Consider the following 10,929-nt stretch of genomic DNA (forward strand, 5'->3'; position numbering starts at 1 on the left):
GCATTTCTCACCAGTGGGAATGCGTGAATTCAGACCCTGGGAACAAAATGTCGCCGCCCCCCTACTACCACAGCCCTCTGCTTTCCCGGTGTAATCCTGTACGGAAGACATGAATAGCAGGAGACAGAGAGACCCTATTGAGACGAGCCTTTCTTTACATCGAAACTTAACTCCATTCCCTCTACTACAACACCTTGACAAGGAGAATCCCTCCAAATAATGGGTTGTGTAGGGACACCATTGCTGCAGGCTGCATCCCTGTAATTGCTGAGCACTTCCTGGTACAGGAGGCGGTTGAGATGACATGGGATTGGGCAAGTCTCCAAAGACACACACACACACACACACACACACACACACACACACACACACACTTTATGGTGTAACCGTCCTGAGACAGACAGACAGACACACACACACACACACACACACACACACACACACACACACACACACACACACACACACACACACACATACAGTACTTCTCATCTAAAGATATATATCTATATATAGATTTTCAATAGTTTTATTTTCATATAGCTTAGAATACATTTTTGTAACACTTATTTTTGTAAAACATCATTCTGTTTTTGAAAACACTTACAAACTTTTATCCACCGGTCTTTTCTTGGGAAACGAGCCACAATTGGGAGGAATGATGTCGTGAGGTTTTTTTTTTTCATGTGTGTGGTTTGTTTGTAGTAAATATGAGAAGAACTGGCCTGTTAGCATGAGCAGAGGTAGTTGCCATGGATAAACAAACAATGAGTAGAGTTCAGATGTAAAAACCCAAGGAAAACAAAAGGAAAAGTTAGGTTCAGATTTTTTTTTAAAGTGTCGCACATTTGCACACACTGTTTGATTGACAGACAGAGATCAAAACTAAACAGGAAAGGTATTCATTAACATTTTAATCGTGTACTATGTAAGACAAAAAAGGGAACATACAGATAGCAACACAAAATACACAAGCTTATTCTAATACACACACACACACACACACAAACACACACACACACACACATTCACAAAGACTCTTGGCAGATGGTGGACCATGAGGTCGACAGGGTTGTAAAACAAGCCTGTTCTCTTTGTTCACCTATGCAGCCCTTTGCACAGTGTGTCTATCAGATGGCGGCTCTTTATCAAGGTGTGGCCGAACACTGGCTCCACACAAAGCTCTGTTAAACAGGAATATGGGAGGCCCGCTTCTAATAACTGGGGTGCCGTGGCTGCACTTGCTTCATTGCCAAGCAGCTCTCTCATGTAGCTGCCATTTTGCAGTGTGTGTACATGACTGTACTGACATCACTGCTTCTCATCCGTTATGACGCTGCACAAACTGCTTCAAATGGTCTACATACAGTCCAAAATGTCCTAAAATAGTAGCCCATGTCATTTTTTCAGAATTTTTGGGTAATTTAGGTCAATTAAAACGGCCTAAGTGACATTATACTACAGGGGTAGCGTCACATGATCTGTTTAACTGAGGTTGTAGGAGGTGTGTTTACTAGGAGTTGTTGATCAACAGGATGTGTTGATTCAGGCAGCAAAATATATTTCTTTGGCCATTATTAGGTGAGGAAATATAACATAATTCGTGCCTAACCTACAGGAGTTGAGTGTTTGCGTCCCTCCTGGTTACCCTACTGTATGTGTAATTATACGGTTGTATGGATGCTGGTCTAAGAGGCATGCACCCCTGTCAATTATCAGACTGTTGGGAGGAAGAAAGGAGATTATGCGTAATTGCCAACCGTGGCTGGGCCTGGGTGTTTCCTCCCCTGCCAAATCACTGAGACAGAATGAGTGATAAGTAGATTTGCCAATGCAGGCAGACAAATACTATGTTGCTCAACTGCGTATCTGCCACTGGATTTGGCTCGAGAAAATATGATTCATGAAAATGTCATGCCATGAAAATAATGGATCCAGCAATGATTTAGCTGGATGACTGAAAATACAGATGTTCAAATGAAATGTAATATATAAGATACTGTCTGGGGGTATAAGGTTTATTTACATGCTCAGGTTAACTTACAGCTAACGTAATTGTATATCTAAAATATTTGAAGAGATACTGGGCTAATAATGCATTATATCATCCCTGCTACACTTTTCCTTCAGATGCTGAAACAACTTTTATTCAGCGTCTAAAATGTAGCATTAGATATAGGTCAGCATAAGAAACAGTAGCTGTAGCAGTATACAATGTAAGGGGGATATAATTAACCCCTTTTTGCTCTTTTTGTATGTAGAAATGATTATTTTGCCCCTGGTGTCAGGATATAATACCCTGCAAACCTGGCAGATCCATTTTGATTGACACTCTGCTCTCATGTTACCACAGGGTTCACACAACAGAGGCTAACAGGCAGTTAATATTGAATGAAGCTAAACTTAGAGGTGGGGTAGTTGTGGGATACATAATCTTGAGTCATTAGTTCGTCTTGAGCTTGCTGTTCAAGCTGCAACTGTTGCTAAGGGTCCCATTACCAGAGTAACCGCTGATTGTTTACTTTGGTCGAGTGGGTTTGCGTACTCGCAGTGAGACAGACGACGGTCGATTTCAGTGGTTTCAACTGCTGACACACCATGTGATTTCACCTCTGTCAAGTCTGTCCTTCAGTCTTCGGGTTGGCTGTTCGTCTCGGCCCTGCCGTTGGACTGCAAGGGTGAGTGCACATGGAGGAAGAGGAACAGGCTGAGTGGGTTTTTGTGGAGTCTGGCTGTCCTTGTGACTGACGCTGGAGTTGCAGGTAAAACCCCTTTGCTTCTAAATGTAACTGCAATCAGGTCACAGAGTTCAGCTCCTGTCTTATACAAGAAAACAACACATTTATTTTGACACGGCACTTTTTTTTTAATTTGCCAAATGTGATGTTAATTTGACCTCTCCAGTGGGAGCTTTAAACAAGTTCAGGGTAAGTGAATGAACAAACATTCACTTACCCTCACCTTCACTTATTCACTTATTCACTTAGTACCTTAAAGAAGATCATATAAAATATGATATACAGAGGGGCTGTCCACACTGTCAGACATCGCAAACCCCTAAATGTCGGAATAAACTAAACAAAACTAGACAAAAAGTTTTAGCGGGCGTGTGCCTGAGCATTTACCGTTTGATCTGATGGTGGAGCTAGAACTACAGATTGGCCAAGGTGAAGGTCAAGTACATCGCTTTAACTGTTGCTCTTACACAAAAGGTCAGGGAGGTCACCACAATAATTTGCGTGTTTAACAATTGCTAGTTAGCCCAAACGCAAAGATCATGGTGTTAGTATCATTAGTTTTGTAGGTATTTCTGTCAAAAAAATTGGTCAAATAAAAATGTTCAACTCGATGATGGCACTATATGGAAAGTTTAATGGGCTGTGCAATTATTACTGAGGAGGAGATACAAATCTGTACTCCAGTTTTAAATTGTTGAGGCCATGCCAGATGTACGGTACTGTTAAAGAAGGTAAACCGGTTCTCTTCTTCTTATCCTCTTTTACTCCTCCAAGTCTTCAGTGCTCTTTGACTCATGACAAACAGCTCATTCCTGTTCTCCACGACTATCTACAGCGTCACTGCACACCAATAAAAAAAGTCCCCTGTGTTGGAACATCTCCAGCCATCAGTAGCAATCTGCTCCAACAGGAAGAGATGTCATCTGAGTGCTTGGTGGAGTCCTGCAGTGAAGCCCGGCCAGAGGGCACCGGACTGGAGAAGCAACAAGGGGACGAAGCAGAGAAGGCGGCAGCAGAGGCTCCCTGTGAGGACAACCAGCCTGCAGGAAGCAGCGGCATGCAAGAAGCCACATCAGACAGTGGACTAGAGTCGGTCCAGAGGGAGGAGAAAGCGAGAGAGAACGCAAGAGTGAAAGCGAGAGAGGGGTTTTCCCACATATCTGTCAACCAGGAGCACCGGCACAGAGAGTCAGGTGTGTGTCGGGGAAGGTGGGACGCCAAGTGTGTGGTCATTTGTGAAAAGAATGTACATAGTGACAGAGCTTGTGCGTTCGTGCGAGTTTGAGTGACTGTGCATGCACGATTTCTCTGTGTTTGTGTATGTAAAAGCATCCGCCGGTGCGGGCCTGGAAAAGCAATGCATTCGGAGGTCCTTCTCCAGGGGCTTGCCGACCTGCTCCTATCCAGACAAGGAGCGGCAGCGGCGGGCAGAGGAGCCCCGGGTAGAGGAGCCCCGGGGTCTTGGGCCTTTCTACTTCATTGGAGGAGCCAATGGGGCTGAAATGTAAGAAGAGACATATGAAATAAAGGATCATTAATTCGTTGGATTGAAGCGTTTTAAAAAATGTAATCAAAACTTAAACCTAAAATTACAAAGTTTAATAATAGTGATGATTTCCAAAGAAAGATTTGCTTTAATGCTATCAAAAAACATTATTCAGCAGCTGTATATTTTGTTTTGGCCGCTAGTTTTAGCCTTTTTGTTTGATTTAAGCAGAGATGTGATTGGTTTCTTTTGGGCCTTTTCGTTTAGAGTGAGCAGTTACTGTGAGAGCAGAGGATGGAAGAGGATTTACAACAAGCACAGGGACGATATTAAACTCAAGTGGTGTGAGAGCAAATCACCAGCCACCTACTGTCACTTCAGAGAAGGTCCAGTGCTACAATGCTGAATGCTGTACTTTACTGTAAACTATAGTACCACAATGTTGATAGAAAATATGTTTATTGCCATCCATTCTCCCAAAGAAAACTCAAAATTGGCATGTGTTGTTCCAGGCGAACAGCTCGTGTACCAGATTCCCAACAACAAGGTGCTCACCACGAAGATCGGCCTCCTCAGCAGTCTGCGGCAGTACGAGCGAATCAACAGCAAAGTCAACCACGGCCAACGACTCAGCTTGTATGTATCAAACAGAGAGATCTATAACAGATATTTCCTTTACTGAACGTAGAGTTGAGTAACAATCTCCTAGCAACAATCGGGCACCATCATGGAGGTTCAATAGAGGCCCGGCTCTGCAAATACTATTAAAAGACATATCAGCCTGTGAGTCTATTTAGTAAACAAGGCCAACCGGCCCTATCCGAGATGAGAGCTGAGCTTGGTATTGAGCATTATGTGAGTCAGTTATATAAACTATAATTATTGATGGTGAATGAATACAGTTTGACAACCTGATGTATTTAACCAGCACATGAAATATCTGGTGAGGAACAATACCTCCGATATATCAAAGCATTACTTTAATAAGAAAATCAGGAAACAAACCATGTATTCATAAAGTACTGGCTAATAGTAACAATACATCAATGAATTTAAACAGCAAGAAGGCCTCAAGTCATCTTTCAAGGCAAAGAAGTTAAAGTAAGTTTTGGCCACTAACTGTGTGTGTTTGTACGTCATGTGCATGTATGAGGACAAACATGGCAATCCATAATAAAAGGTAAATCTGTAGGCTTTTGATTGTCCAGATGTAACACATTTTTAATAATAATGGCAGGTTTAACCAGTTGAAGACACACAGCCATTGATTTGTGCATCATCTTTGCTTTTCTGTGCCTCGCAGGAAGCTGAAAATGGAGGAGTTCATTCCTACAACCTTTCGCATGGACGTGAGGGAAGAGAGGGAGGCTTTCTTTGCCCATCAGGAGGGTAAACTGCCCAAACACTTCCCCTTCATACACAGTACAGAAGTACAACATCAGGAGCATCCAGATGCAAAAACAACACAACACTGGTTTAACTGGATTTGTGTTTATTTAGAAGGCTTCACTTTAAAGATGAGATCAATCAAACTCGACTCGTCGTCCATCCTGCAATGCAAGAAAGAATAGTTTGTGCCAGGCGGCGTTAAGACAACAGTTGCCTTGGCGATTGTTTAATCAAAAGGCTGCGAGGACGTTGGAAAATAATGCACTTCCCATCCCATAAGGCTGATTAGATCACCGGGGGAACATGCTGTTGCCATAGAGAGGAGTCAGCAGAGGGCAGGGCTGAGACACAAACACGAGGAGAGACGCTGAGCTGGAGTCGGATGTGGAGCGGCTTCAGCACCGGACACTAAAAGACATGCAACATTTAAACTGAGAACATTTTTAGCACCTGAGACGGCATGAACCGCTGGTTCCTGTATTGTTTAGTAGGGATATGAACAGACACACAGCATCATGATAAGTGGTGAGCGGGTTTTGACAAACACGGTTATCACTATGTAAACAGAGGAAAGACACAAACAGCTGGTAGAGATCTCTGGGTGCCGGATAAATCTGTGGAAAAAAAGACAAGCACAAAGAACAGATCAGAACACAAAACCTCTGAATAAAAAAGCATCATGTCTGTCAGTGGTGGAAGAAATATTGATAATTAATTAAAAACTATATTCCTTAAAGTGAGAATTGAACCATTACGAGAACAAGTATATAGTAAGCCGTGCGAAAGTTTTCATTACACGGTGTAATTATATGATATGTATATATTGTTTTATTAAAATCTAAGCAGAATTTAAATGTTCGAGTTACTTTCTACAGCTGCACAATGATAATTTACACAAGTGAGACTTTTAAGTTGATTTTTTGGGATTCAAACATTCAAATAAAGTTCATATGTTGTCCTTAACAATTCAGAAACAACACTCATTGTCATTCTATTAAACCATAATTACACAGTAAAGAAAGACACAATAGAAAGAGAGTAGAACAGCAACCTGACAAGTCTCCTTCACACTGTCTCCAAACAGAGAAGGACTTTATATTTCATACCCTCACATGTCAAACGTTGCTGATTAACCTGGTGCAGCTTTATGACTGTTACCAGGTGTGAGCAAGAACGAGAGTCACATGTGGATCTGTAAGCCCACGGGTCTGAACCAAGGCAGAGGGATCTTTCTGCTGAAGAGCCAGGAGGACGTAGCCGCCTTCAGGCTGAAGCTGCAGCACACGGAGGACATCCGATCCAACGGGAGGACGATCCACCGCCAGCCTCAGGCACGGATTGTCCAACAGTGGGTGAACACGTACATAACTATGGGGTTGTTACAATGAATATCATGCCATGTGGTACGTCTCCGAAACAGACAACACCTTGTCGACGAATGATAAAGTGCATTGATAAAGTGCATTTTCCTATCAGGGAACGTTGATGTAGCTGTTGAACCTGAAGGCAAACTGACATTTTGCCCTCAGTTACATCCAGAGGCCGCTGCTCCTGAAAGGGAAAAAGTTTGACGTGCGCTCCTACCTTCTGATCGCCTGCACTGCACCTTACGTGGTCTTCTTTTGCCATGGATATGTGCGACTGACCTGTGACCTTTACGACCCCAGCTCCAACAACCTGTCTGCCCACCTGACAAATCAGGTAAGCTCAATGCTGTTCGAACTCTGCCCGACATGTTCAGGGTTCACTTTTTTTTGTCTTAAAATAGGAGTTGTGCTCATATTTTACTTGCTATCATGAATCGCCTTCTGCTCTTACCGGCCTCTAAGTGTGCTTTCAGTGTCAGTGAAAGCTGTGCAAAAACCTATTCCAACACGTATCTAAAGCTATTCAAATTCAGCAGTTTGAATTAGACATAGCAAGTTGATCTCTTTCACACTTTGGAAGACATCCCCTTGTTTTCAGTTGCTGGTGATAATCATCTTCAGGGAAAAGCTGAACAATCCCCAAACACTGCTGGTTTGATTTCATTCTTTTTTGTCCATGCAGACATAATTGCAACCACAAAGCGGTCTGGCGTCAAACCCACAACCCTGCATGTCAATCACTGGCATGCTTGCATCGGATATGAAGAAAAGGGAATTATAGACTGAAATCACTGTTCATTCATGGAGTTTAAAGGCATTCATTCACACATGCCATGTAGCACAAATGAAAAAGGACAACGATCATCCACAATGACACTTGAGAGGCATTTGCGTCCCATCCTTCTTTGCGTACTTGTCCTCCATTACATACAGAGAGGTTGAGTGGCTGAAGCATTAGCTGTGCCGTTGACGGTCTCTGTGCTCCTGCTGACTGCTTGGTGTGTCTCTGGTCCCCCTGCTGTCCATCTCCAGTACATGCAGAAGAAGAACCCTCTGTACAGCCAGCTGAAGGAGGACACTGTGTGGTCGATGGAGAGCTTCAACGCCTACGTCAACGACAGATTTCGGGTTGCCAAGGGTCTGCCCAGGGACTGGGTGCTGGGCGCCTTTGCAGTGAGTACAGAGTGTTGTAGCTCTCGGGGACCAATTAGCATTATAATGATGGTTGTTAAGGCTGCCAGCTAATTGAGATTGGGGGTAGGATTGGATGATCTCACTCCTATCTGAGCAGACGTTGTGTTATTACTAACATGGAATATCATTTGCTTGTTTGGTGGTTGTGTTTATCCATAGTGCCGTATACAATACAACAAGCAGAACAATGTATACATTTTAATTTGGTTTTGCTTGCTCCTGTTGGAGAGAGAAACCTCAAACCTTAAATGTGTTAATGTGGCTGTTTGGAGGAACAGAAACCTGCTGACTAACTGAGAACTGTTATGCTGTGCACAATTCGAGAAAAAAAAAAATACAAGAAGAAATGTATGAATGAAAAGCACATGCCATTAGAATGACTTTTAATAATGTTTAATGACTTACCAATTGTTATGGCTTTTAACATTTAATTTAAGAGTGATGACTTACATTTCCAGTAGCAGCTTTTATACATTTGACTATGTAGGACATAAGATAACTCACATAGTCAAATGTATGAAATATAAGTAATGAATATAATTATAATAAATTAATAAAGATAATCCCGTCATCTCCCCATCCTTGCTAAGACTAAGACTGCTGCAGGCAGGTGACACATTACACATTCATTCATTAGTAAGCTAAAAAACACCAACACGCTTAAGTTAGCTTTAAGTCTTTAGGAGAAAACCTAACTGCAATGACAATATTACAGACAAATGAATCATTGAAGAAATGCAACCACAAAGCTCATGGTTCAATCACCTGCGCTTCATGTCTGCATGTTAAAGTGCCAGTGAGAGAGACACTGAACCCCAGTTGCTTCCTGGCAGCAGCCCAAAATGCTAAGGATGGGTTAAATGCAGGTCAAACATAATGTACGCTTGTGATGGAGTGAAAAGTTAAGAATATTGTTGTTAAGAGCTACAGACATCCAACATGGATGCTTAAGGGAGTTTGACATGCTATGTCACTATTTAAGCATAATTAGAGCATCTTGTGTGTCTTTCCTCGCATCAGAAGCGCATGCAGCAGATCATGACCCAGTGCTTCTTGGCAGTCAAATCCAAGTTTGACTGCCGACTGGGCTTCTTTGACTTGATTGGCTGCGACTTCATGGTCGATGAGGACTTCAAGGTGGGTGATATGTCATCGGATGTCTGGATGGAGGCCAGTCCCACACGTGCGTTGACGTGCATGATCTGGAACTAACCGTGTCTTTACGTCTATGATAGGTTTGGCTGTTGGAGATGAACTGTAATCCAGCTCTCCATACGAATTGCATAGTGCTGAAGGAGGTGATACCCAGCATTGTTGTGGAGACGCTCGGTAAGCTAACGTTATAAATTAACACCCCATTTTTATTCAGGTTAAGATGTTCAAGTCACATTTTAAATCTGCTGTCCCCCCTTCATGCTCTAGATTTATCTCTGGAGATCTTCAACAAGTGTCGTGCCCATCAGAAGATTCTTCCTTTGGACAGTCAGAGGGACTTTGTGCTGCTTTACAACAAAGTTTTCCCTCCAGATTCAGTGCTAGCCTGCAGTAAGAGCTACACAAACAGAGACTTCAACCGAAAAAGCACCAAAAAGACAAAGCCCAAAAGATGTAAGTCAGAGGGCAACGTGGCGCCCTCATCATCCCTTGATAGTGTGAAAGTCTCGGCAAGTGGGGAAGGAAGAGGCAGTTCAAAGGTTCGCCAGTGTCCCTCCACCGCCCCCTCACGTTTCCACCAAAACTCTTCATCAGTACAGGGACCTTCGCATTTACTCAGCGGATGCAACAGCAGGACTGATAGGAATAAGGATCCCAGTCCTCGGGTTGAACTCAAGCTGAGCAAATGTGCTGTGCATCATCATTCAAAAGCTGCAGGCGACGTGAAGAACTCCAAGTCGATGCAGGCGACTATGATTATGTCGCTATCGTCACCAGGGATCACCGCCTGGGTACCAGGGATCCCCGTGTGTGGCTTTCCGGAGACCACCACACCATTCCCTCCTCATGCTGGACCTCCTCCGCTGCGTGAAAAAGAACGAGCGCTCGGAGAAGAAAAAAACAAAGACGTTTATGAGGCAGAAGAGGAACATTGATTCGTTACGACAGTGAGGATCTGAAGAGCTTTGCCAAAATGAAAGAGGAGCTTTGAATTTCTTGGATGTTTGTGAATTTGGGGAGAAAATGAAGATGTGAAAGAAAGGTTTTGGAAATAGATGTATAGACGTGAGTCATTGAAAATGCTTGAATTGATTATTGAAAAATACAACAGAAATATATCGCTCACATAATATTGTAGATTGTTTTGATATTTTGTGTTAGAGAAGGCAAGAGACCACACAGTCTGCCATCACTGAAACACAGTCCAATGGAAGTGTTCACACTTTTCAACCTCTCTCCCTCTCCCTCTCTCTCTCTCTCTCTCTCTCTCTCTCTCTCTCTCTCTCTCTCTCTCTCTCTCTTCCTCTCTCCCTTCCTCCCTCCCTCCCTCCCTACCTACCTACCTACCTACCTACCTAGTTCTCATGGTGAATATTCTCAGTTTTATCACGTCATTGTTCTCCATATCTCAAACTGTGTCATGGGCCTCATTCACAAACTCTCATAATTGGTGCATATAAAATGATTTATCAGGGATTCGTCATTATTTACTTCCTTGAATATATTTCAATACAATTTCTTTTGTTTGGTCGTATCCGTTTGTCCAATATATCGAAGGGCTAGATGGTTTTTAAATGCTTCTTCTTAGCAGCCCTGGTTT

The 10,929-nt window shown here is 42.9% G+C and overlaps 1 protein-coding gene across 6 annotated transcripts; it reads left to right on the forward strand.

The window, feature by feature from the left end:
* Nucleotides 1–2,537: 2,537 nt before the first annotated feature.
* On the forward strand, nucleotides 2,538–10,466 carry ttll10 (tubulin tyrosine ligase-like family, member 10). 6 transcript variants are annotated; one of them, XM_068598662.1, is made up of 12 exons: nucleotides 2,538–2,678; nucleotides 3,574–3,931; nucleotides 4,068–4,242; nucleotides 4,492–4,610; nucleotides 4,737–4,860; nucleotides 5,528–5,613; nucleotides 6,775–6,961; nucleotides 7,143–7,314; nucleotides 8,013–8,153; nucleotides 9,195–9,311; nucleotides 9,410–9,503; nucleotides 9,597–10,466. In XM_068598662.1, the coding sequence occupies exons 2-12, from the start codon at nucleotides 3,655–3,657 to the stop codon at nucleotides 10,262–10,264; spliced, it is 2,160 nt and encodes a 719-aa protein (XP_068454763.1). In that variant the 5' UTR covers nucleotides 2,538–2,678; nucleotides 3,574–3,654; the 3' UTR covers nucleotides 10,265–10,466. The 6 variants fall into 6 exon arrangements, with proteins under 6 accessions (XP_068454763.1, XP_068454768.1, XP_068454765.1 ...); XM_068598667.1 differs by having other exon boundaries at nucleotides 3,649–3,931; XM_068598664.1 differs by having other exon boundaries at nucleotides 2,542–2,762; nucleotides 3,513–3,931.
* Nucleotides 10,467–10,929: the final 463 nt, after the last annotated feature.

Source organism: Clinocottus analis, unplaced genomic scaffold (genome assembly GCF_023055335.1).
Source record: "Clinocottus analis isolate CAN_PGR_092001 unplaced genomic scaffold, fCliAna1.0.p SCAF_4, whole genome shotgun sequence".
Classification (NCBI taxonomy): Eukaryota; Metazoa; Chordata; class Actinopteri; order Perciformes; family Cottidae; genus Clinocottus; species Clinocottus analis.

What these genes read in the sequence shown, in the direction of transcription:
- ttll10 (XM_068598662.1), top strand. Translation starts at nt 3,655, where the DNA reads ATGTCATCTGAGTGCTTGGTGGAGTCCTGCAGTGAAGCCCGGCCAGAG. An exon ending in CTACTGTCACTTCAGAGAAG is followed by an intron (nt 4,611 to 4,736) that starts GTCCAGTGCTAC and finishes GTGTTGTTCCAG; the next exon opens with GCGAACAGCTCGTGTACCAG. An exon ending in CTGCCCACCTGACAAATCAG is followed by an intron (nt 7,315 to 8,012) that starts GTAAGCTCAATG and finishes GTCCATCTCCAG; the next exon opens with TACATGCAGAAGAAGAACCC.